General features: G+C 37.1%; 1 protein-coding gene and 1 long non-coding RNA gene across 2 annotated transcripts in view; one reads left to right on the top strand and one right to left on the bottom strand.

Moving 5' to 3' along the window:
• The first annotated feature begins 116 nt into the window (after positions 1 to 116).
• Positions 117 to 27945, top strand: LOC113225314 (zinc finger protein 292-like). The gene is made up of 2 exons (XM_026457226.2): positions 117 to 389; positions 27345 to 27945. Exons 1-2 carry the CDS (start codon positions 204 to 206, stop codon positions 27492 to 27494), a joined length of 336 nt encoding a protein of 111 aa, XP_026313011.1. The 5' UTR covers positions 117 to 203; the 3' UTR covers positions 27495 to 27945.
• Positions 10476 to 27945, bottom strand: part of LOC111545134 — a 44496-nt gene continuing 27026 nt past the window's right edge. The window contains exons 3-4 of the long non-coding RNA XR_003309973.2: positions 18492 to 18657; positions 10476 to 10498 (exon numbers count right to left, since the gene is read on the bottom strand). This is a non-coding gene — a long non-coding RNA (uncharacterized LOC111545134). The remainder of the gene's footprint in view (positions 10499 to 18491; positions 18658 to 27945) is intronic.

Genomic DNA, 27945 nt, shown 5'->3' with positions numbered 1-27945 from the left:
ATGGGCATGATTGGCAGTTTGCGTTTTCCAATGAAAACTGGGGGCGTGGGTGGGCGGAGCCGGAAGTAGAGCCCAGCCGAGAGGCCCCTGTCTGGCTAGGGAGGAGGGAAGGGGGAGGGAACTAGAGAGGAGGAGGAGGTTAGCCTAGGCAGCTACAGCGGCGGCGGCGCAGGGGCTGGTACGCGCTGGGCGGCGAGAGCCTCATGGCGGAGGAAGAGAGCGATCAAGAGGCCGAACGCCTCGGAGAAGAGCTTGTGGCCATTGTGGAGTCCCCGCTGGGCCCTGTGGGGCTTAGAGCTGCGGGCGACGGCAGAGGCGGCGCTGGCAGCGGCAACTGCGGCGGCGGCGTCGGGATCAGCAGTCGGGATTACTGCCGACGCTTCTGTCAGGTGAGGCGCCCGTTGGCCGCCCCGACTTGTCACCCGGGTCCTGGGCCTCTCTGCGTCTCCTGGCCTTCTCGTCCATGAATCTGGTCTACGTCCAGTGCCCGCTCCTCCCCAACAAGGAGGGTGAGGCTGAAGCTCCCTCCTCCACCTATCCGGCTTGGGGTGGGGGGCGGGGAGCAAGGCGAGGGTGACCCACGGGCTTAGGGTTGCTGAGAAAGTGAGAGTTTGTCGGGAATGGAGGGGCTGGAAAGAAGGAAGGTCGGCTGTCCAGAAAGCTCTGTCCTGACATGCCGTCCCTACCCCAGACAGACCTTCCTGCCCCAGAGTCCCGCCTTTCTTATGTTTCCTACCCTGCCTGGTCTTTCTCACCTCATTTGGCACCTCTGGAAACATTTTCTGCCTTCCCCTCTCCGCCGATTGCCCCCCGTGTTCTCCCCTTTTTTCCGGGATGGGAGACATGCCATCTTTCCTGTCACTGCCACTGTTCACCCTCTTCTAGGGTCTCCTGTCATCCCCTCACAAGATCTCGCTGGGCCGGCTCTCCAGTTGGCGTAGACGCTGACCCACGGTGATTTAGTTACTTTTTTCGGACAGAGGGTGCGTTAAGGCAGTGTGATTGTCATCTTTTTTTTTTTTTTTTTTTTAACCTCCTTCCCTTGACACACGCACTCTTTTCTAATTAACTGCTCATAATGAAAGTAATTTTCCTTAAACTCTTGCTCCGGTTAACATCACCAATCTCCCTCACCCTTCAATTTATAATTTATTTTATTTAGCCTGTAAAATACAGTGTCTGAACGGTGACATTACATTATTTACTCAGTCGACCATCACAGGGGTTTGATGTTGTTCAAAGTGTTTGTAATCAAATATGGCAAATATACCCCTACTTGTTTAGGGGTAAAGTTTGAGTACTCTGAATTCTCATCTATTTGCATTTATAAGTTAAACGGTTTGTTCCCATTCACAAGTCTTTTTTTGCAAGCTATTTTGGAAAAAAAAAAATTAACTGCTCCTTTTCCATCCCATCCTTTTTAAAATGTGTCTATTATTTTGGATGTACAGGGTTCAGATTCTGGCTCCACCATCTCCTGGCAGAAATTACTACCTTGAACAAGTTACTCTGGGTCTCAATTTCCTCTTCTGTCAAAGACGAGTAATAGTTAAATAAATATGTGAAGGGTTTGAATCAGGTAGCTATTCATTTCATTCTGATAAGTAGGAAATAAAGTTAATGAGAAGTGGGCATCATGTTTGCTGACATTTCTTTCAATGCTTGTACGGAATTTCTTTCAATGCTTGTAAGGGAAAGCTTGTAAGAATTCCCTTACAAGCACTGAAAGAAAAAGGATGGAGTTGACATTTTTCAGGTAAGTTTTTAATGCTTTAATTTAAATTGCCTTTTGAATTCATGTTTTCCCCCAGTGTCATAAAGAAGTTGGTTTGAAGGGTGTGTCAGTTTCTTTGGCATTGCTGTTTAATGACTTTCTTGAAAATGTATTTTTATTTTGATAATTGGCATTCACTTTTATTTTGAAAATTGGCATTCAGTGTCTTGTTTTCAGAGCACTTGTTTTTCTAACTATACCTTTTACATCTAGAAACCACGCTATTGGTAGATTTTGTATCTATAGGAATTGTAAACTTCTGAAGATTAGGATACAATTTATATTTTTAATATATTCAGGGGCTGCAAATCTATTTAATTTTTTTGTTTTGCTTTTTATATCAATAACGAGCAACTAAAATTTTAAAATAAATGACAAATTTAGCCTGAAAACACAGTGACTCAATAGTGACAGTACAGTATTTTAAGAACAAATGAAGTTGACTACTTTATGACTTCCCTACCTCCTGTATATCCAAGGAAATAAAACAGGAAGAACCTAATGAACGTTTATTTTATATTGCTAAATTATGTTAGACTGACATACTTTCATATTACCAACTTTTACCTGAAACACAGTTTATTCCCTGAAACTTTACATATTTTATAATGATCTGGATTACTGATAGATATGCTCTGAGGTTCTGTCCTGATTTTACTTTGCAGGTGAGCTTTGTGAAGTCCTTTTTCATATTAAAGCTTTTGGATGGAATAAAATATTCCTTTATTAATTTGGCTTGTATGTACCAGAAATAAAATTCTGCCATAGTAATTGCTTCATTTGTCAGTAAGGGAAGCAGGGGATTATTTAATCTAATTCCTAGTCGAAGATTTCTTTTTAAAAATTTGGTTTTCTGACACTTACTGAGGCTAATATTAAGTATAATAATTTGTATTTATTAGTGAATGACTTATTCATGAGTAATGAAATGGATATGTGACAGTTAACTAAATACATGAATTATACAGACAGCCTAGTGGTGTTTCAAAAGAAAGGCTCTGGTTTATCTTCCTCTTTTTAGAGGGAAATATGAATCAAAATTTCTTGGCAGTTAGTTGTGTGGGCAAAGGGAGAGAGGAAGGAACACTTCTTTTCCAGAGCGGTTTTTGTGTCTTTTACCATAAGGAAAAGTAAAACAGAAGATACAGTGTAATGTTGGACTGGCCCTATCACATCCTCCCTTGGCTCTTGTTAGCTGACTCAATAAATGCTTAAATAAAACTGGCCCTTAACTGATACTTAATTTGCTTTGAGGATGAAAAGTAGGGGAAAGTAACTGTTATGGAAGACCTAAGCTTCAGACAGCAAGTAACATAGCTGAAATTGAGGACTGAGCAAGTTAATGTGTCTTAGTTTCCATTATGTAGACATGCTGGGATTCGAACTCAGTCTTCAGTTTCTGCTGAAAAGCACATTGAAATTATAAGTAAATCCTCAATTATAGAGGGATTTTTTTTTTTTTTTTTTTTGCAAGTGATGTGAAAGGAAAAATAAGTTACTGGAAATAACTTGGTATCATGGATGAAAATTTATAAAGTACTCCTTCATTATGACACAGTAGTAAACAATATTTCAAGAAGCAGACTATTATTGTCTGACTTGTTAAGTGCTGTAAACACTTTTCTAATTCCTGAAAGTTTTAATGATTCAATTTATTTTGTCACCAAATACACTGAATTTTTTTTTTTGTTATAAATTGATTGTAAACTAAGGAAGTTAAGATACTTCTTAGTATGGTGCCAGAATGAATGTAATGAGTAATAAAAAAGGATTTCTGGAACCACTTGGATATGTTGATTGAAATATAATTTAAAATTATTTCATACTACAATGGGGTTAATATTCATGCCACAAGGATGTCATGAATATAAAAAGAGAGAAGAATGTACTTAGTCTAGCACACAGACAGACTTAAATAGGTAGATGCTATTAGTATTTCTCTCTTGTAAAATCCTCTGAGGATTTAGGAGGGATGTTAGAGATAATCTGTAGGTAGCTTATAATTTGTGTTTTGCACTAAACTTGAGAGAAAATTTAGAAATGTTATACAATTCTTAAATTCTGTTATTTAACTAGAAAAGCTGAACGCTCCTGGTGAAACACAATGATTTATAAAACAATTATGGCAGGGGTTTGTAACATCTCTATGGCAGGGGTTCTCTGATTTTGTTTCCCTTAGGAGACATTTGGCAATGTCAGGAGATACTTTTGGTTGTCATGATTGAGGCTTGCTGCTGACATCTAGTGCATGGAGGCTAGAGATGCTACTGAACATCCTACAATGCACTGGATAGCTCTAACAGCAAAGAATTATCTGGTCCGGAATATCCATAGTGCCGAGGTTGAGAAACTTGGCTGTACCCTTACTTTGGGACTCTTAGTGGGTACCTTATATGTGTAATGCTGATATAAATGGCAGCAAAGTTTTTAATGATCCTCAAATACTTTTTAAGTAATGACTATGGGCCAGGCACTGGACTAGCTGCCTTAAGAGATGGTATTCACAGAAAAGAGAGTTTGTCTCATTGTATTATAAAATACATTCTAATGTCTGTTAATTTAGAGAAATTAAAATTTGTCTCAGGAAGAAACAATCCTTATTTCTTGGTCTTGGTATAGGATTTACATAATACTTATTAGAGCTCTGAGTAGTTTTCTAGGGTAGAATGCATTTTTACTAATTCTTGCTATTAATTGGGATTATTTTTACTTTATCTTTAATTTTTATTAATGTACATAGTTTTAAGAAGTCATATAAGGCCTAAATACCAGGAATGGCATTTTGGTGCTAATGGAAACCTGGTTTACATAAGGCGGGCATTTATTTCTTATGTAAACAAATCTTGAGTAGACAGTGTCGGGATGGTACAGTGGCCATACTATCCTTTGCTCTTTCTTACCAGTCATCCTTGTCTTACCATCCCGAGTTTGTGACATGATCCAAGGTAGTTGCTTGAGTCCCAACTATCATATCTGACTTCCCAATGGCAGGAGCTGGTTGTCTCTATGGTGTAAACCAAAACAACTTGTCCTAAGTCCTACTCAGTGACCCACTTTCGTCTTGTGAGTTATCCCCATCTGAAAAGAATGTTAGGAAATTTTTCTAGATTTTTGTTTCTTGATCAACACATGCCTATGATTCTGTCAGTATGGAAGAAAACAAGAATAGATATTATTGAAACAACTAGCTTCCTTCTTTTCCTTTCTTTTTGCCACAGCTTATAACAAAAAATAGCAGTCATGTCCTGTCCTCTTCCTTTTCTACTTCTTATTCTCCAGAGGCTATCACTGGCAACTCTTTGAGTTTTGATGTTTACCTCTATATTTATAAGTAATTTTTTCCCTAGTTGTTTTAGATGGAATCAGTTGGCCTAGTACAGGAAGGAGATCGGGACTACCTTACTGTCTCACTATCGATCTCACTATTGAGCATGTTCACTATGTACACTTCGATTATACCCCGTTTTTGTTTATTCCCTTCCTTCCTCCTACCCTCTTTGTGTCCAAATGTTCAGTCTCTTCAGAGAATTAGGAGTTAGTTTCCATTGTTTTGTTAGGGGAGGGACCTGGGGGAGATTTTGAACTGATCTTTTTGTTTCTGACTCTGTTTTCACTTCTTCTGGTGGTATGTGGTGCCTCAAATTCCTGAGATGTTCTGGGGTTCTGGGGTTTTTTCAAGCACACATTAGCTTGTTCCCAGACTCCCTCTACTGATGGCTTAGCTTTCAGTTTCTTGGGTCTGTTAAATCAGTTACCACCCATCCATCTAATTTCCAATACCCATTTGTAGATATCTCTCCTTTTTCATTGCTTTGTCCTGTGGGTTTTGCTCTTTTAAAACACAAATATTTTTACTGTTATTTTAGTGGAGTTTTCAAGTAGGATCAGACGTAAATGTGGTCAGTCTGTCACATTTAACTAGAAGTCTCAAATTATTGTTTTCTAGCTCAGTAAATAATAGTACGAAAGATGAAAAGTATTGAAAATAATTTGCAGTCACTTACTTTTGAAAAAGAGTATCCTATTTTCTGATCTATTCTGTAGTGAATATCCAGAGCTAGAAATAATTTAATTGCATTGATTTATATTATGTGTTCCTTTTGGCCAAATTATTTTTATTTCTCAATTGCAAATCAAAATTTTAGCTTTTTAAAAAGTTTTCAAATTTTGGCACATTTGGGATATTTCAAGTCTTCATAAAAGGTGAATTCCCTGGAAGGACATTAACTTGTTTATTATAATTAGGAAAAAACAAAGCAAATGAATCTTAGATGTTGATGGCTGTATTTGGGGAGCTAAATTTTGTTGTTGTTGTTGTTGTTATTGTTGCTCCTTAATGCCTTTATAGGTTGACTTTCAGAGCTGAGTTGAACTGATTGTTCCTAATGACATTATTTGTAATAGCAAATCATTGAAAACCACCTAAATGAGTATTGTTAGGGGAGTTAGTACATATAATGTAATCCTATGTCCCTTGTCCCTAAACAATCATGTATTTAAAGAATATTTATTCATACAAGAAACTGTTTATAGTATAACTACTGAAAAGACACAGGACACAGGTGTTTCACTTTTGTAAACAAAAAGACTGAAATATACCAAATTGTTGTTAACTTTGCAGTGTTATGCTTATGGCTGAATTTTATTTTATTTTTTACATTTGTTTATTTTTTTAATTAAAAAAATTAAACCTACTTTATAATCAAAGAAAAAATAAAGTATATAAAATAAATTTCATTTTCTCTTCCTCACAGATTGTTTATTATTACTATTTTTTTGAGACAGGGTCTGGCTGGCTGTGTCGCTGAGGCTGGAGTGCAGTGTCTGCCATCTAGGCTCACTGCAGCCTCCCTGTCCCAGGCTAAAGTGATTCTCAGCACCCACCAGCCCCCACTCCCAGTAGCTGGGACTACAGGCATCCACCACCATGCCTAGCTAAATTTTTGTAGTTTTAGTAGAGATGAGGTTTTACCATGATCTGCAGGCTGGCCTTTTTTTTTTTTTTTTTTTTTTTGAGACGGAGTCTCGTTCTGTCCCCCAGGCTGGAGTGCAGTGGCCTGATCTCAGCTCACTGCAAGCTCTGCCTCCCGGGTTTACCCCATTCTCCTGCCTCAGCCTCCTGAGTAGCTGGGACTACAGGCGCCCGCCACCTCGCCCGGCTAGGTTTTTGTATTTTTAGTAGAGACGGGGTTTCACCGGGTTAGCCAGGATGGTCTCGATCTCCTGACCTCGTGATCTGCCCGTCTCGGCCTCCCAAAGTGCTGGGATTACAGGCTTGAGCCACCAGGCCCGGCTGCAGGCTGGTCTTAACTCCTGAGGTCAACCCACGGTAGCCTCCCATCATGGTGCTAGGATTACAGGCGTGAGCCACCGCGCCTAGCCCTAGATTGGTTATTTTGTACAAATAGGTGCAAAGTTATTTTGAGTATGATGACATTTTAATTCTTTGTTTCCCCAAAACATGTGAGATGCTTTTTTAGAAAAAGAATTGGTTAAATAAACTTGTGAACATCATTTTAGAATGACCAATGAGGTTCTAAACTTCAGTGACTTTTTTATACACAGTCTTTCATTAGATACATGATTATTATTGCTTTCCAAATAACTCATTACATTGCTTCAAAGAATCTATCCCGGCCAGGGTGTGGTGGCTCACACCTGTAATCCCAGCACTTTGGGAGTCCAAGGCAGGCAAATCTCTTGAGCTCAGGAGTTTGAGACCAGCCTGGGCAACATGATGAAACCTTATCTCTACAAAAAAACAAAAAATTAGCTGGGTGTGGTGGTACACACCTGTAGTCCCAGCTACTTGGAAGGCTGAGGTGGGAGGATCGCTTATGCCCAGGAGGCGGAGTTTGCAGTGAGCAGAGATCTTCAGCCTGGGTGACAGAGCGAGACTCTGTGTAAAAAACAAAACCTCAATTTTAATTTTGTAGATAAAATGGCAGGAGGAAATAATATTTAAATGGAGTCATTCCTTTTAAGTTTTTTAGTTATAATCATCTTTTCACAGTTCTGCCAAACACAAGTAAGACACCATTTGTACTGTTATTATTGGCACTGAATTTTCTGGCTTTCCTGCCAAAATGTGCTAAACTATACCTTAAAAATTACAAACAAAAACAAGAACTTTACAAAACCTGTAGTAAAATATTTGTCTGGTAAGATATGTGAAGAAATAAAATAAGATCAATTAAATGTGGCCCATTGAATGAATGACACGTTAATTGTATATTAATATGTAATGTTAAAGATATTAGGAGGTGGTGGGATATTGTGGCAAACTAAATTTGAGAGAGGTTGAATTGTATAATTTATGAAATCCTAGAGTCCAGTACATTAACACTGTATACTGTCAACTTTTCAAAGCAGTGGTGAATACAAACATATCTAAACAGTAGAAAAGTCATTCATGTGAAGGTTGAAGGCTGTCAGTTATATAAGGCATTGGGGATATAGTGGTAAGCAAACAGACATTGCCCAATTTTGTGTGCAGTTATAACTTTGGTAAGTGCTATGAAGAAAAGGTATGTAATACTATAAATGGGAACTAATAGGCTTGACTATTGTATATTTGGATACCTGGGCAAGTTCTGCTCTACTGAGATCCTTTGGTTTGGTTTGATATGTTCCATTTAAGGTGCTTTTGCCTCATCCAAGGAAAGATCTTGAAGATAGCTGGATTTAACAGAAGCCAGAGCTCAAAAGGGAGATCTGGTTATCATAGCTGTGTGGATGGTATTCAAAGTCATATGTGTGAATGAGCTCACATAGGGAGAGAAAATAGACTAGGAAAAGGAGAGGACCTTAAAACTAAAGCTTGAGGAGCCTCAAAATTGAATGTCTCAGTAGGAAAGAATGAGTCTTCAAATAAAGTTTGAGAAGGATTAAAGAGGTTTCAAAAATCCAGAGAACTGTGGTGTCACAAAAGGCAAGGGAAGAGAATGTTTTAAGATGGGGTGAATGGTAACTGGCATTGCAAACTGTTGAGATCCAATCGTCGAATTAACATGGAGTCTTGGGTGACTAAACAGAGCTGTTTTGGTGTGGTGATGGGATCAGGAGTCAGGCTGGAGTAGTTCCAAGAGTGGGAGGTGAAGGAATAGACAGTAAGTATAAATAACCTATAAAGGAGAAGGAAAGATATGGTGGTAACTGGAGGCATTGTGGATGGTAACAATTTTCTTTACTTTTTTTTCTTTTAGTAAATTGGTGTGAGCTGTGTACACTTAAAATCTAGTGAGAATGATCCATTTGAAAGGAAGCTACAAATCTACAAAAGAAGGGATTATCTATATTATAAGACCCCTGAAGGGGAGGAAGGACAACACTGAAAGCACAAGTGGAGGGGTGTTACTTCATATAGGAGTTTTTGTGGTAGGAGTAAAGTTCATTTGTTGTACATGGAGGTGGTTGGTAGCTGATTAGAGAGGTATGTTGAATTGACCCACAGAACCATTTGCATTTGATCATTGTGAATGCAGAGTGACCACTAGTATGTACCTTTGTTCATCAGTGCTTATTTGTCTAGGTGAAGGCATAAAAAATGAGTTACATTCATTCAGGATTGGGTGTAGACTATGATAAACCAGTTAATTAACTTTGAGAAAGAAAGGGACAGACAGCAGACAGGTTCATTTTCGGGCTCCACTTGTGGCCAAACATAGTACAGAGAAGTGAAAGGAGAATAGAAGTGGTTGTATCAGTACATATTAATAGACAGGTGTACAAAATTGCCCTGTGTACCGTGAAGATAAGTGTGCATATATAATGTCATAATAAAATATGTACAGTTTGTTAATATGTATTTCTACAACTAGAGTTTATTGACATTAACCAGTATGTTTTGGTTACTCTAAAGTTGAAATATTATAAATACTATTCCTAGTGATTTGATTTGTGTATGTTAATGTTTTTAATATCTGAAAGCTATTATGGGAATGCTTTGTATATGTATATGCTGTATATATGTATATAACTCATTTTGAATGCTTTTCATGAATCAGGGACTGTGATAAGTCCTTTACCTGTTTTAGCTTATTTAATCCACTACCCTACAAGCTATGTGCCATTATTCTCATTTTTATAGGTCAGGAAACTAAGACCAGAAGAGATGGCTTGACTAAGTCCTGTACCTAGTATGTGATAATCAGACTGTAACCTAGCCAGTTTGACAGTCAAAAGCCAGCCCGTGCACTCAGCCTCCACAGTATACATATACATTGTATTGTATCTAGGAATAAGCATTTGGTATCTATTGTATCATCTGTGCATATATATTTGATATGTACTGTAGCTTATTAAAGCAGTTTTGATTGAGTGGAAGCATTGGAATGGACACTATTGAAAAGACTCCAGGCAGCAGAAATTAAAGATGTTCATAAATGTGAAACAGAAGAAAAAAGTCAAATTCAATCTAGCAGAAGTTCCCCATCAGAGGTGATTCTCAGGCCAGACGCGGTGGCTTACACCTGTAATCCCAGTACTTTGGGAGGCCGAGGCAGGTAGATTACCTGAGTCCAGGAGTTCAAGACCAGCCTGGCCAACATGGTGAAACCCCATGTCTATTAAAAATACAAAAATTAGTTGGGCATGGTGGTGCATGTCTGTATTCCCAGTTAGTCGGGAGGCTGAGGCAGGAGAATCACTTGAACTCTGGAGGCGGAGGTTGCAGTGCGTCTAGATCGTGCCACTGCACTTCAGCCTGGGTGACGAAGTGAGACTCTGTTTAAAAAAAAAAAAAAAAAAGTGATTCTCAACTCTTAGTCCACCCCCCAACTCACTTGAATGGGATATGCTTAGATGAGATAGTAACAATGGCTCAGTTATAACTTTTCTTCATCGCACTTAACTACACAAAACAGGACAATGTTTGCTTACCACTATATCCCCAGTGCCTTATATAATTGACAAGCTTCAACATTCACATCAGTGACTTTCCTACTACTTAGATGGAGAGTCTTTCAGTTATTTTTGTATTCACCATTGCTTTGGAAAGTTGACATTATAGAGTGTTAATGTACTGGACTTCAGTATCTCATATAATATATTACACAAATTATAGCAGTTCTCAAAATACAAAAGTTATGGTGACTACGAACCAGTAGAAGTTATTTTATGTTTATTATCTTGTGTTTTGAAAGTAGGAGGGTATGGGATGTGTTTTAAATATTTATCATAAATGATTAAAGTTTGTCAGTCCCTCCATATTTAGATTTAACCTTGAATATCTGGAAATCCTGCCAGTCCCAAATACAATGGATGTGCTTTTTTGGCCTTTATCTGTCTTACTGTGGTTTGACAAATCTCTCAAATTACAGAATTTATTTTTAAAGTCTAAAATTTACATATATTCCATTCTTATGAGAGCATGAAGATCTCTTTCAGCTGATGGGAGTACAGATCACCACAACTTTTCTGGACTACAATTTACCAAGCTATGTTAGAAACCTTAAACTGATTTGTACCTTTTGACTTAGTCATTTTCCTGATAGCATTCATTTATGAGGAATTATAAATTTGGACACAATACTATTCTTCATAGCATTAATTATAATTAATGTAATGAATGAATTAAAATAGGAAACCAGAACATCTAAAATAGGTGAATATCTTTTCATCTCCCATAAATTAAAATTTTATGCAGCCATAAAAAATGATCTTTTCAGTGTCTATGTAAAGTTTTATTTGCATTTTCTTGGTGAGCAGATCCAAATTTCTTTTTTTTTAAATCAGATTCTTTTAAGAATTTCAAAACTTGCCAAACAAGTCCAACCCAACAATAATCCAGACACACCAAAAAAAGTTATGAACCTTTACTATACACCACTGTGGCAAAGGCAACACTGCCGGTTTTTTTTTTTTTTTTTTTTTTTCTTGCAAATAAATCATATTGGTGTTTGCTCATTTAATTTTATATATTCTGTGATTGCTTTCATGATACAACAGCAGGGCTGAATAATTGGGTTGGAGAAAGTATGGCCCATAAGCTACTTTCTGGCCCCTTAAGAAAAAGTATGTCAGTTCCTGTCCTAGATTCTCATTTATCCTTTGCAACAACTCTGTGAAATAAGTATTTTTTTTTTTTTTTTTTTTTTGAGACGGAGTCTTGCTCTGTCGCCCAGGCTGGAGTGCAGTGGTGGGATCTCAGCTCACTGCAAGCTCCGCCTCCCGGGTTCACGCCATTCTCCTGCCTCAGCCTCCCGAGTAGCTGGGACTACAGGCGCCTGCCACCTCGCCCGGCTAGTTTTTTTTTTTTTTTTTGTATTTTTTAGTAGAGACGGGGTTTCACCGTGTTAGCCAGGATGGTCTCGATCTCCTGACCTCGTGATCTGCCCGTCTCGGCCTCCCAAAGTGCTGGGATTACAGGCTTGAGCCACCGCGCCCGGCCATAAGTACTGTTTTTATCATCATTTTGTGAATGATGCAGCTGAGACTCTGAGAGATTAAGCAGCTACCTTAAGACACACCGCTAGAAAAGGGATCAAGATGTTAATAGTAGTTATATGTGGGCAGTGCAGTGATGGATACTTTTTTCTCATATCCAAATTTAATGTAGTGAGTATAAAACATAAAGCATAATCAAGAGGAGGGAAAGATATAAAACGTAGGTAGAAGAGAGTTGTGAGAATGTTAAAACTCATTCTTTTCTCAATTTATTACTTTGATTTCCTGCATATCATCCTGTCATCCTGTGTTTATAAACTTAGATACACAATTTTTGCTTTCCTTCCTGGCACCTAAAACTGTATTATGCAGTTCCCCAATTCTTGATTTTATTTAAAAAGAAAGAAATTGTTATCTCGTTTCTTAAAAACTTATGTATTGGGCCGGGTGTGTTGGCTCGCGGCTGTAATCCCAGCCCTTTGGGAGGCCAAGGCGGGCAGATCACCTGAGGTCAGGAGTTGGAGACCTGCCTGGCCAACACGGTTAAACTCCGTCTCCACTAAAGACACAAAAATTGGCCTGGCGCGGTGGCTCACGCCTGTAATCCCAGCATTTTGTAATCCCGCCGCCAAGGCAGGCGGATCACGAGGTCAGGAGATGGAGACTATCCTGGCTAACTCGGTGAAACCCCGTCTCTACTAAAAATACAAAAAAAAATTAGCCCGGCGTGGTGGCGGCGCCTGTAGTCCCAGCTACTCGGGAGGCTGAGGCAGGAGAACGGTGGGAACCCAGGAGGCGGAGCTTGCAGTGAGCCGATATCGCGCCACTGCACTCCAGCCTGGGCGACAGAGCTACATCGTCTCAAACAAACAAACAAACAAAAAAAGCCCACAAAAATTAGACGGACTTGCTGGTGGGTTCCTTTAATCTCAGCTACTCAGGAGGATGAGGCAAGAGAATCACTTGAATCCAGGAGGCTGAGGTTGCAGTGAAGTGAGATCGCGCTATTGCACTTCAGCCTGGGCGACAAGAGTGAGACTCCGTCACAAAAAAAAACCCAAAAAAATTTCTGTATCAAGTGAAGCCATTTTGTACTTAACTTTTAAGACTTTTTATCTTCTCTCTCATATTTTGAAGTTAACTTCAACAACTATTAACTTTTAAGTCCTCATAAAATGCTGTATTTGTCTTGTCAGACAGTACATAAATTGCTTTTTCTTAATATCAATCAATTGAATATTCTTAGATATCTTAGGCATAAATCTGCATACATAAAGTACAATAATTGAGTATTGCAGAGGGTATTCCTTTAAGAAAATAGTAGGTGCTATGTGAAAAGCATGATTTTAGTGATTATAGGGAATTTAAAGGAAAAACCACACAATCCTTGCCCTAAAGGAACTGAATTATCTAGTAAGGGGGAAAAGGCATATCTAACCATTATTTCTGTCTGTTATGACCCTGATCCAAACCGTAGTTATCTTTCTCCTGGATTATTTTATCTCCCTGTTTCTACCTTTCCTCACTTTCAGTTTATTCTTTACGCAGCAGTCAATGTGATCCTTTTAAAGATATGAGTGAGGTCTCTTCCAGACCTTCCATACTTTTCTCAGAGTCAAAGCCAAAATCCTTATAGTGGACCACAGGGCTCCATAATCCTGCCCCATCCTGCATTGTGACTTTTTCTTTTATTACCATACACTCACCAGCACTAGTGTTTTTGCCACTCCTTGTATGCATCTGCTTCTTGGCTTTTGTCTTGTCTGCCAGGAACATGTTTCATTTGGATATCTATATAGTTTGCTGTGGGATCCTGCTCAGATAGCCTCTTATTAGAGAGACAGAGGCCTTCCCCTGAACACCCCATGTAAAGTAGCATCCTATCTCTAATATTCTTTTTCTCCTTACCTGTGTTTTATTAATATTATTTTAAGGTACTTAACACCATCTAATATACATTCATTTACCTCTTATCCCTCCACAAAAAAATGAAAGCATCAGTGAACTTGGTACACAGTAGGCACTCTAAGGTTTGAATAAATTAATGAATAAATATAAATAAACTCTAAAATAGGGAAAATGTGATTAGTGCCATTATTTTAAGTCCTATGCGAGTTCACAGAGAGACCATTTCTGATAGAGATAATTTGGAAAATTTTAATGGATGAAACAGCATTTGACTTGACTCTTAAAAAAGTTGTTAGTATTAAAATGTACGCATGAAGAAAGGAAATAGTATGGGGTAGGTGGACATTTTAAGTAGAGGAGATAATCTGTCATGGCATATTTATGAATGGCGGTAGTTAATTGATTAGAACTATAGTTCTTAATGTGTGGATCTCCAGACCAGCAGAATGAGCATCACCTCCAAACTATTAGCAGTACAAATTATTGGCTCCACCCAGACCTACAGAATCTGGAACTGTGGGACTAGGGTTCAGCAATGTGACTGTCACATTTTCCCGATGATTCTGATGCATGCTAAAGTTTGAGAGCCACTGGACTAGAACATAGACTCAAAATAAAGTATTGGTAGATAATAAATTGGAAAAATGGATTGAGGCTTGGCTTAGGGGCTTGAATTCTGTGGGATAATATAGCATTTAAGGGCAAAGTCATGTTTTAAGATACCACAGGCGGTAAAGAATGAAAGTCTACATAAAAAAAGTAAGCTATCGAAGTATCCCAGAAAAGAAATTGAGGGCCTGGCTGAATAATGGCAATGAAAATGGAGTGGCTGGAATAGTTTCAAGGAATATTATGTACAATAAAGTACTTAGCATTTTGCTAAAAGTGGAGACAAGGCACCTAAGAATTCTATGAAATTATATTGGGTTTCTAATCTAAATATCTGAGAGTATAGTGATGGTATTAACAATAAATGGTGGGAGAAACAATTAAGATATCTAAACGAACAGCATAGTTTTGGTTCTATTGGGTTTGAAGAGTTAGTGCATTCTTTTTAAAAAAGGAAGAATAAAAATTGCTCATCAGTCGCTGCAATGTACATTTTTATTAATCTTGAGTATATTTATCCCCATTTAAGAACAGAGCAGTGGATTTTCTAGTAACTTATGGTAAAATTTACCAAAATGTAAAACTCATAATTTATTTTCTCCTCTTAGTAATATCCCAGTACTTAGAGTATAAGGCTTTTTAAGAGAGGCAGTTTCTGTGTTTGAGAAAGCTAATTAACCTATGATAGTTTTTTAGTTTAAAATTTCCAGTTTTAATTTGAGGACATAAGTAGCTTTGGTACAGGGGACCAAATGTCCACAAAAATAAGAATCTACCAGATTTGATCATTTGTCTCCCATTTTTGAGTTCACAAAGAAAAATTAAACTCTAGAGTCTAAAGATGTTAAGATCCCAAATTCTTCCCTTTCTGGAATATTACTTAATCAGAGCCAGTGGGTCTCTCATGTGCCCCTGTGATGCAGAGATGGGTATTTTTCAGGAGCTGCAACTTGGTTTGTCTTCCTGTGATTGGGAGTGGCTTCTTTTAGCCTTCTAAAGGAGAATTCTTTAACTTCCAGTCTCTTTTGTGTCTTACTTTTTTCTTTTTTTTTTGTTTGAGACTGAGTCTTATTTTTTCTCCCAGGCTGGAGTGCAGTGGCTGACCTCGGCTCACTGCAACCTCTGCCTCCCAGGTTGAAGCGATTCTCCTGCCTCAGCCTCCCAAGGAGCTGGGATTACAGGCACCCACTGCCACGCCCGGCTACTTTTTATATTTTTAGTAGAGGCGGGGTTTCACCATGTTGGCCAGGCTGGCCTTGAACTCACCTCAAATGATCTGCCCGCCTCGGCCTTCCGAAATGCTGGGATTACAAGTGTGACCACTGCGCCCGGCCTGTGTCTTACTTTCTTAAGGGTCTTGAAGATCAGTAGGGCAAACATTTATTACTGCACCCAACCCAATACACATTAAATTTAGAAATATACTAATATTTCTGTCAACTATACTATGTACTAAATTCAGGGAATTACTTTTGCCAGTAAAAATTAGTGATATCAGAAGGATGATGGATGTACAGAAAACAGGATACCAAGTGAACGTTGTTTTCAACCTCACCAGGCTCACCAGTGTGCCAGTTAGTTGTGCCAACTGCCAGTGGCCATAACTTGTGCTTATATTTTACTAGGAAAACTCATCAAGTGGTTAATTGTGCCACTGTCTGTTTACCATATTTTGTGGAGGGTGCTCTTACCCTATTTCCTCCTTCCTGAAAGTAGTATCCGAATTTCTGTCTTATTGCAAAGTTTACAAATTTCCATGGATGGTAGCCCTAGGTACTTCATCTTAATTGATGTTTCCTACTTTAGATTTCCATCATATTAAAAGCTTTTAATTTCTATTTCTTCTGTGTTTTCCCAGTACTCCTTATGCTGAAATAAGTATGGAATCTGTTTAGTGGCACCACTTCTACTGCCTGTTACAAAGAGCATATCACTTACTTGTAGTTTGTAAAGCTTCAAGCATAGTCATTGCCTTGCAGTCTCCACAACCTGTGTTCTGCTCTTGCATCTGTATTTCTCTAGCCCCAAACGTGTGCCGAGACCTTTTTAGTCCTGTGCTACCTAGACTGTTGCCATGCCCCCTGAAAGTTTTAGGCCTATCTTAAAAACACTCTTTTTGTGCCCCCATATTTGTATTATTTGGATAATAACCTTTGAACGGGTACCTAAAGTGGAAATGCTTTTGTCATTTCTGAAGTCTGTGCTTTTAGGAGCCCAGTAAAAACAATATATCTTCTGCTGCTTGCTCTTTTAGACCTTTTCTTTGCTCTGCTTTTAATTATTCTAGGCCTTGCATAATTTGTTCTACTTTATTGGTAGAATAAACATTCCTTTTTGTTACATTTCTTTCAGCAATAGTAGGATATGTCATTTCAGATAAGCAGCTGGTTTTTGTGTTTGTTTACATTTGAGCCTGTTCCTAAATTTGCCTCGCCTATCTTCCTTTTCTTTTCTCTTGGTTTTTTGGTTCCTTCAGTTATCTCTTGTAGTGTCTTCCATATTGTTAGAGAAGGAAAGTCAAGGAGTTCCAAGTTCATCAAAAAGCATTCAATATCAAGCAAATTTTGCTCACTCTCGTCTCTGACTTAAGAAAAAAAATCTTACCAGCACAACATTGAACTCAAGACTGACCTCTTAACTTTGTTTCTTTTCAGCATAGCTTTTCCCATTCACTCCCCTGAGACCTAACTTTGACTTTCTGGAGCACTTTTCTTTATGGCATTGTGCCATACCATATGTTGTCATTTGTAGTAACTAGTAACCTGAAATGCACCTGAAATGCTTCAGATATTTTAAGGTAATCTCCCTGCTTTTTATCAAATCTGTACAGATTTTATATTACTTGTATAGTAGTCTCAGTCTTCAAGGTGTGGTTTTTCAGTTGCTTTTATTATAGACTTTCTATCTGTCTTTTAAAAAGCAAGCTTTTGCCATATTGCCATAGTTGGATCTCCAGTCTGGTTCACTCTTGACATTTCCATCCTATCGTTACCTTCTGTCCCACAGTTAGGTACTTTTGTAACCAGTCACCCTTCCTTTATTTTGAGTAACATCTATATTCTTTTTTTTCCCTCTGATTTCATCTGTAAGTACAGTTACTTCCGATATGTATCTCCTTTTCTTTTTTGATACCTGTCTAGTCTAGCCTCTAAGAGTAAACTCTTATTCCTAAGGAAGTCCCTCTTCTATCTTAATCAGTATGCCCTCCTTTTATTTTTCTTTAATTCTTCCACTGTTAATTGTGAGTGCATCATCTGTTTTTTTCTTTTTAAACAAATTTAGTTCTTGAAACTGAGCAAACCTCATCCTAGAGTTGGTGTTTGTTCATCCCTTATTTTAATCTGATCTTCATGTACTTCTTGTGCATATATTTTGGGGTTCCCTTGTCCATGCACCAATTTTAATATTTATGAAGGAAGCGTTTAATATACTACTCTCAGCTCTGATTTTGGAATCAAATGAAAAATTGGCAGGGGTCAAAATTCATCAAAAGCCTTTAAAATGACCTACTATTTATAAGAGGAAATTTGGATCTCTAGGCAGGTACCTAAGCTGCCACATGGAGGACTCTGACCTGCCTCAAACGTGGTGGATGTAGACAACTCAAGAGGGATATGAGAACCAGACCAATACATTAACCTTGGCCAGGAGCTGATAGACTCTTATTAGTATGTTGATTTTACTTCCATGGAGTAAAAGAATTTTAGGGAAGGAGGAAAATCATTCTTTCACTAGTATTTTTTGAGATGGAGTAAGTTCTTATTTTATAAACAGGAATATAGAGGAAAAGAGAAAAAGTTTGCCCCAAACTTACCATGTCCAGAATTTAGGAAGAGGATAAAAATACAAGAATCAGAATAGAGGAGGAGGATTCTGAATGAATTTTTGTTGTTTAGCCTTCTCTACTCATCTCTCTTTCACGCACCAATATAGGCAGTCTGTTTTCCATTTCTTTGCCGTGGCTTATAAAATGTTGGTTGCTACAAAAAAGAGAAAAAGTTACAGACTTAAATTTGTATGAGGAATCATTGTTCTTCATTTAATTTATGAAATATATCTATGAAAAATTTGCATTTGTGGGAATGTCAGAAAAATTATTCTGCTTCTGAGATAGGGATACCTTTTCAAAATAACACATAGGAAAGATAAATGAAACATGCTGTAATACTATTTTTATGTAAACTAACAGAATGCAATTTAACAGAATATTTTAAAAAACTGAAGAAGTCACAACTGATTTTAAATATTAATGTCAAATGTCTTGGTTCAAAGAGTTATTTACTGTGTGTTTAATGGAAATCATTTCTGAAAACCAAGGTTTTTTTTTTTTTAGTGTAGAAGTAATTCTGTATACTCTGTGTTGTAGCTTCACCGTATTTCATGAGTCACCAAAGCCCCTTGTTTTGTATATATGTTGAATTTTAGGTGACTATTGTGAATATAAATAAAACTACATCATAGGCTGAATTCCTTTGTATAATTTCTTTGTATTTGATATAAAACATGCTTAATATGCTAATTCTGGAATCCCTATATTAGCAAGTATAATACTTATTACATTTGAAACTTTTGTATCTGACTGATTTCTTTGTTAAACTAGTTAGTAGGGTTTTGATACATATTCTTTCCTCTTGGATGGAATTAATTCCTATAACATTATTTAATTTCATTCCTTCTTGTGCATGTTCATTATCTTCTATTAAATCATCCGGTGTGAATGAAGGGGGTAGACCTTCTGCTTTGCATAGAAAAATAAAACTACTTCATTTTATTTTTGAAATATCTAACAAGGTGAATGATTTTCAAATTAGTAACTAACTGTGGTTAAAAGTATTAAAGCCCAAAACAGGTAGGGAAAGCTGATAGGGTATTTTAAATAAGTTTAAATCTCATCCCAGGATACTGGGGAGGGGTGGGACAGGAAACACTTTATTTAAGATTTGAAGATACAAATAACTGAAGACGTACTGTTAGTCTAGATATGGGGAAATATTCTCTTTTTCAAAAAGGTAGGTTATGGGAACAGATGACCACTAAAAGTAATATAATGTTGAGCAAAATTATTGATGGTTAGAAAGGGAACTCTTCATTTCTAGCCATCACTATGGGTTCATTAAATCAGGTCATTCCAAATTTTTGTTTCTACTTTAAAAAAATGGATTACTGGTAATGGCTGTGAGAGAGATGACAGACTCAGCATATATGGATTTCAGCATGGTTTTGTATACAAAACTTCTCATAGTATTCTTATAGATAGATAGGGAGATGGGGGATGGATTGGTATTAGTAACTGACTTAACACTCTTGCCTAAAGAATACTGATTAATGGTTCTAAGGATAGCTAAGGAACTGAACTTGGTACTATTATAAATATCTCTGTGTGAATTTTTTTTGTATACAACTTTGATGATAAAATAAAAAACTAACTTTTCAGATTTATAGGTGCCATAAACTAGGAGGAAATGCTAATGTATTGGCTAAAAAGGCAGTGTTGAAGGTTTGGGCTGAAACTAAGAATGGGAAAAGTGAGAGGATTAACATACAGTTATACCGTAAAAAATCAACTATAAAAAGTTTTGGGATCTATATGAAAAAGTATTTTTGCTGAGTCAACCTAAAGTAACTTCAAGCTAAATTAATATTATCATGGAGTCAAAAACAGGGAGATGATAGTCCAACTAATTCTGACTAGAGTTGACGGAAGTCTTATGTTACATTTTGGGAGCTTTGTTTAAGAGGAACATGCACATTTTGGAGCACAGACAGATATGCTAATGAGAACTGAAAATTTTGTAGACTATGGAGAAATAGTTAAAATGATGAAAGGATAGCAGATATTTAAGTAGAGACTATAATAAAGATGTATCTGAGAGCTGCCTTATAATATTTGATGGGATATTGCATGTTTTATTTACATAATTTTAAAACTTCAAACTAGAACTGAGAGATGGATGTCACATCTATCTGTTTTTGCTTCATAATGAATAATTTTCTAATGAAGATGTCTGTAAAGTTAAGTAAATTGTCATTTGAGATGTTGCATTCCCATCAGTAACAGTATTCATGTTGGTTAACTCTCTGGGAGCGATACTGTAATGAGTATTTTTGCTCTGGTTGGTAGGTTGGACTAGATAATCTTCAAGATTCCTTTTAACAGTATGATTGTATTGAATATTAATATTTTAGAGAGATGCTTACTCCATTTTCCATTTTCAAAAGGTTCTGTCTTATTACATTTACAGAACCTATCAAATACATTAATGTTGTATAAATACCAGCTTTTAAGGAGTAGTGAGTTGAACAGTATGCTTTACTAAGCCCCCAAAAGTACCAGGTTTTAGTTGCTTGCTACTGTAGATTATGTTCTTTGCAGATTTCCAACAACTTTTAACTTGGAATGTATTTCTAAACCATTTTGGTGTTTTTTTTTTTTTTTTAAACATGACTTTTAGATTTCCATTACATGATTATCCTGATAGAAAAGGTCAAATTGACAAGTGACTCTCTTTTTTCCAAACAATTTATCTTTTTCACTCTCCAGGGAGAATTGTAAAAACAGTGAGTCTTCAGGTATCTGTTCAGGCATGTAGCGTTTTATTTATATTGCCATATGTAGGATATGCTTCGTTTGTCAGATGAGTATCTAACTAAATAGCTGAAACTCAGCAGTTGTTTTCAGATTTTATTTAGGAGTGATCTGTTTGCTTGCTAAAAGTGAGTAAAATTTGTTGTAATTAATCATACTTGGAAACAAATAATGACCCAGTTGTTAATGATGTAATGAAATTGTCACTAAAGCAAGCTTGATTTTGTCATTTTCTTTTCTTAAAACAAGGTGCACTAGTAATGGTGCACTTTATATCTGTACCATTTTTATGTCTGATAGCTCTTCTTTGTTACATGCCAGAAATTATCCTATATTTTAATATATGTCTTAAATTTTCAGTAGGCCTGTGGTTAAAGTGATATTAAATTCATTTTATAGGTAATTTAGAATAGAAGTTTAATGACTTTGCTAAGGTTACCAGCTAATAAGTGACAGAGCTGGAATTCAGACCTAGGTCTGTCTGCTTCCAAAGCCTATACTCTTTCCATTCTGCTGCCAATTTACCTGCTTTATTTTTCCATCTGACTCTTAAAATAATACCTACAGGCAAGGGCAAATCTTGAGGTGCAAACAGGCAATAAAGTAGAAAAAGTAAATGTAGAAATCTGCTTATGTTATCAAATAACATCCAGAAAATCTATAACAACATTGAAATTTGAGGGAAAAGGTTGAACAGATAGATTTGTTTTTAAAATTTTTAAAACTGAACTAATTTTAGACTTACAGAATACAGTACAGCTATCAAGAACAGGAAAGTAACATTGGTACAATAGTCACAAAATTGTAGACCTTTTCAAATTTTTCCACTAATGTTCTTTTCCGATTGCAGGATGTTATCCATGATCTCACGTTGTATTTAGTTGTTTCTCCTTAGTCCCTTCCAAACAGTTCCTCAGTCTTTCCTTGCCTTTGCTTGCCATTTTTGAAGAACACTGATCAGTTATTAATATTTTTTAGAATATCCCTCAGTTTGGGTTTGTCTGATGTTTTCTCGTGACTGGAATCAGTCTATGCATTTTTGGCAGAAGTACCACAAAAATGGCATTGTGTCTTTCTCAATGTATTGTTATGAAGAGATTCATGATAATAGTGTATTTTATTATATAGTTCACAGGTGATATTTACCTTGATGGCTTTAAGTTTATGTTTGTGGGGATTTTCCACTCTAATGTTACTGTCTATGTATCTGTTGATAAATGTCTTGGGGGAGATACTTTGAGACTGTAAATCCTGCTTCTCCTCAAACTTTCACTCACTATTAACATCAATGCATGGATGTTGTCTGCAACATTTGTCATTGTGGTGTCTGCCTAGTGGTGCTTCTCTGTCTTTTTCCTTCTTTCACTGTAAGAAACAGCTGTTTCATTGCTAACATTTATTATTTGTATCAGTATGGACTTACATATATTTAATTTATTGTATGGATTAAAGTCCAATGCTATCATTATTTTGTTGTTCAAGTTGTGCCAGCTTTAGCCTTTTGGAGCTCCTTCAGGTTGACTCCCATATTCTCATATCCTGTTGTTTTTCACAGCAGTTCTCTACTTTCTGGCAACACAAGATGTTCCAGGCTCATCTTGTGTTTTCCCTATCCCAGGTCTGGAATCAACTGCTTTGTTCATTTTAATGGAGAATGGTGTTTAGAGACCAAGATTTGGGCACTAAGTGTGTTACTGTTACTGTAGAGTCATTGCTTCTAGGATCTCTCAATGGATAGCTAGGAAATATTTTTATATATACAACTACATTACATATGAATAACATAAGCATACTCAAGGGGGTAAGACTAATCTAATGTGTTTTAAAACATTTTAGGTATTTAGAAAATTAGCAAACTTATCAGTTCACAGATTGTATTAGTCTGTGTTCAACACATTCATACAGGTGTGTATCACAGCCATTCTTTGACGCTCCTAAAATGGAGGGTCATTGTGACATGTCTTCTGGTTTGTTAATTTTTTATTTTTTTTTGGAGACAGAGTCTCACTTTGTCGCCAGGTTGGAGTGCAGTGGCACGATCTCGGCTCACTGCAACGTCTGCCTCCCAGTTCAAGCGATTCTCCTGCCTTAGCCTCCCAAGTAGGTAGGACTACAGGCGCGTGCCACCACGACTAGCTCATTTTTGTATTTTTAGTAGAGACAGGGTTTCACCATGTTGGCTAGGAGGGTCTCGATCTCTTGACCTTGTGATCCGCCCACCTCGGCCTCCCAAAGTGTTGGGATTACAGGCGTGAGCCACTGTGCCAGGCCTGTTAATCAGTTTTTAAAAGTGACTGGATTTGCTGTAAACAAATGATGAACTTAATATTAGTGAATAGCTTGATTGACACCTATGAACTGTGAGGTGTTTGAGGTAGGGAAAGTTGATGACAATGGGAGTCTTCATGGAGGAGAGAATAACAGGGATGTGAATAGCCAACTAATAGAAATAAAGACATGCTTGATACTGTGTTAATGATCTAGTCTGTTAATATGGGTTTAGATATGAAGATCATTGTTTGCTCAGTGACAAACTAATGTTTGGTAGTTTTCTTTGTTATATTACAAAAAAGGAGAGATCAATTAAGAAACAGATACCGAAATTTTACTTGATCACTTTATATGTTTAAATAGTTGTGTATTACTTAGGCTGCCATAAGAGAATGCTGGGTGGCTTAAACAACATACATTTATTTTCTCACAGTTCTGGAGACTGGAATTCCCAGATCAGGATGCCAGCATGGTCATGTTCTGGTGAGGGCTCTTTTCGTGGCTTGCAGATGACCTCTTCTTGCTGTGTGCTCACATGGCCATTCTTTGGTGAATGTGCATAGAGAAAGAGAGAGGTCTTTCTGCCTCCTCCTTTTCTTCCCTCCCTCTCCTCACTCCTCCTCATGCCTCTCCCTCTTCCTCACTCCTCCTCCCTCGTCTTCTTCACTCTTCCTCCTCCTCACCACCAATTCTACTGGAATAGGATTTCACCTTTATGACCTCATTTAAACTTAATTACTTCCTCAAAGCCCTATCTTCAAATACAGTCTCATTGAGGGTTAGGGCTTCAACATATGAATTTTAGGAGGAAAAAAATCAGTCCTTAACAATTTAGGTGATATATTTTAGGGTTCTTAAATGATTTAATGTAATTTTAACTTAATAATTTTATATTAAGTTTACATTTTGACAGTTTTGACTGACAAGTCTTCTCTCATTCCCACATTAATTTACCTTGGTCAATTAAGATATGACATTTTATAGTATATACTATATCCCATTTAGAGCAGAGTATATGCTCTTGAAAGTGCTGCCAGATTATTAGAATAGTCTAACATCTTTCTTTGGCATCAGCTCTGTCCTCTTCAACTCCCTTTATATCATAGCATGCATCTGGCCTTGGCTACTGCTTCTGTCAGCAGTATTCCTATAATTTCTGTAAATATTCACTAATGTTTGTCATGCTCTTCAGAACGAGAAAAGGGCTTCCACAATCCATAAAGATTGCTGGCCTTAATCTTCTGCTTCTTAGACGATTTTCTTTGAAAGTTTAGAACTGTAGTAAGAGTGGGTTTTTAAGATCTTGGAAAACAGTATTCTTGTATGTTTGCAGCAGCTTCAGCGTTATCCTGGCCACCATTATGTTAATGGCAACCTACTAGAATACCAAAAAAGAAAGAAAGTGAAAGATGTGCTTACTGCCTTGTGGCCTGGTAGAACACAGATTAGTTGAGTGCTTATGATTAGCACTCACAGCACAAGAAAAAAATTTCATTTTAATAGGGCACTGTAATGTACTTATTTTATATATATAGAGAGAAAATATTTCAAAGAGAAATAGTGTTATAATGAATTACAGTGCCTGACACGACATTAAACAATGTAAGATGGTATCTAAATTTCAGTTGATTTTGTTTATGTTCCTTTCAGGGTATTGTAGCAAACCTAATGGAAGTGTCGTCCACAAGGACTTGTATTGTGTTAGGTCTGGGCTCAGCTAGACCAGGCAGTGCATTGGTAGCTGAATCTGAATGAATGAAGGAAGCTATAATGAGAACAGAACCTGAGAAAGTAGAAAGCTTCTCTTCTAAGGAGATAAACCCAACCCATAAATAGGGAGCAGGTAAGGTTGCAAGTAGACATGGACTGTGAACAAGAAAAATATGAGGCTGTCGGGTACCTATTTTTTATGTGGCACCAGAGTAGGGGTTTGGTAACCAGGGAAAGGCAATAAAGCTGGTCAGAGACTACAGGGAAGAGAAAATTTAGAGCCAGGTTACCAATGTTTTTTCTAACATTCCTCCTTTTTTCGTCTGTACTGATGACAGCATAGTTAGTAGTGGTTTTTACTTTCCAGCTAGTGAAAACTGCAAGATCCAGATGAGATACATACAAGTTCAGAAACAATCTCCTTTAGCTTTCTTTTTTATCTGTATGTGTTCCCAGAAATATTGGAAAGATGTATGAGTACCTGGTATTGCTATTGGGAATTGTCAAGAACTGTGAAGAGTGAGCTTTTATTCAAGTTTGTCTGCCACAGTTTTACAGGTGCTGGCAGAAGACACGAAACTCTTGAGTCAGAGATAATGGACTTTATTAATCATGGCACAGCAAGCAGCATGAGTTTCATGTTCATGATGGTGCCCCTTGCTACCTCAAGTCTCATACAGTTGACATGGTAGCCCAAGTGGATGCTACACTTAGTAGGTTTTCATCACAGTTGAGGAACCTCAAGTTTAAGGAACCCTAATCTTTTACAATGGTCTGCAAGCATATCTGCCTGAGCTTTGCCCTAGAGGGAGACAATGTCTTGATTATACTGGATATAAAGTGGTTCTCTGCTCTGGAGGGAGACATCATCTCTGTTTTTCAAGGCTGCTTGCTATAAGTATCTTCAAAACGATAAAGTCAGCTAGGGCGTTTTGAAAAATTGTAGAAATGTGAGAGACCCATGGAAAATTGTCTCCCAGTAGGAAGTGATTAGTGTGAAAAGTCTTTTCGGCTCTGTTCTTGCCTTTTGTATTCTAGTTTTCTTAGCTTGAATATCAGGAGTCAGCAAACTTTTTTCTGTAAAAGGACAGACATTAAATATTTAAGGCTTTGTAAGCCATATTCTTTCTGTCACAACTACTGAACTCAGTTGTTGTAGCAGGACAGCAGCCATAAACAAACATAAATGGATAAACCTGGTTGTGTTCCCATAAAACCTTATTTATAGATATTGAAATTTGAATTTCATGTAATTTTCACATATCACAAAGTGATTTGTTTTTCCAGCCACTTAAAAATGTAAAATCACTTTTACCTCATGGATGTACAAAAACAGGTGGCAGGCCAAATCTCGCCTGCAGACAGTAGTTTTAGATGATGAATTTTGTTAATATAATATATTGTTTTAATATAGCATTCTTGCAACATAGCAATTGATGTTTCTAAAATGTTTTCTCATAAATTACCCCAATTGGGCTTCAGAGAGCATTGTCATCTCCATTTTATAGTGAGGAAACTAATGCACTGAGAAGTAAGATGACCTGTTGACCTAAGCAGATTAATAAAACTAGTTAAGTGACAGAGCCGAGACTGACTATTCTCGACTCTTCCCCATAATATAGTACAGGTTAAATATTCATAATCAGAGTATCATGTCATATATCTTTTGTTGCCAGAATATTCATTTATTGCCAGAATGCTTAGAGCCTTGTAATAATGATAATGATAATGCATGATCATTTCTAATTTTCTTTATTACTATATTCTACTCGCTAGCTATTTTAATATTGAATATTATTTTCACTAAAGCTGGACATGGGAGATAAAGGGCATTAGTTAACAAAATTTGGTAAAAAAAAAATGGCAGTTGAATAGTACAGACATTCATACACTATATTTTACATCTTTTCAAAGATAATAATTGATTTTATTTTCAGATATATGTCATGAAAATAAACAGTATAGAAGATCCCTCCCTCCAGTCACCTGTGTTCCTGCTGAACTAATATTTTAATTTATCCAGTAACTTTTATGCAAATTTTTAAACTCGAGATGTTGAGAAGATTTTCTATAGTAATATCTGGATTGCTTCCCTGTCAGGTGGTTGAAGATTATGCTGGAAGATGGCAGGTCCCTTTGCCACAGCTTCAGGTTCTTCAGACTGCACTTTGTTGTTTTACAACAGCCAGTGCATCATTCCCAGATGAATGTGAGCACGTACAATATGTTTTGAGTAGCCTTGCTGTGTAAGTACTTTTTACTTCTTATAAATGCATTATTTTTCTTGATGTGTTTGAGAATTTGTTTTTGATAATTTCTTCTGAAGAAGAAATCTTTCCTAAATTATTCCCGCAAAAAGTAATGTTTATTTTTTCACTTAAGTATCCAGGTTTAATTTTGAACATGTAACCATAATTTTACTTTTAAGTTTTAATAGTTAAATGGAATTTTGATACATAGATTCCTCTGGTTGCTACAAGCACTTTACTTTTCTTTTTAATTCTCCATATTGCCTTGGGAAGCTCTAATGGTTAAGTCCCAGAATACAGCAGTTTAGGCTATGATAGTTAGCAGAGAGAGCTTACATCAGGCCAGAAGGAGGTTAGGAAAATCCTGTTTGTTTGTTTTTTTGTTGTTCTTTTTTTTTTTTTTTTTTGAGACGGAGTCTCGCTCTGTCACCCAGGCTGGAGTGCAGTGGCGC

Source organism: Piliocolobus tephrosceles, chromosome 2, assembly GCF_002776525.5.
Source record: "Piliocolobus tephrosceles isolate RC106 chromosome 2, ASM277652v3, whole genome shotgun sequence".
Lineage (NCBI taxonomy): Eukaryota > Metazoa > Chordata > Mammalia > Primates > Cercopithecidae > Piliocolobus > Piliocolobus tephrosceles.
This window is presented reverse-complemented; position numbering and strand designations above follow the sequence as displayed.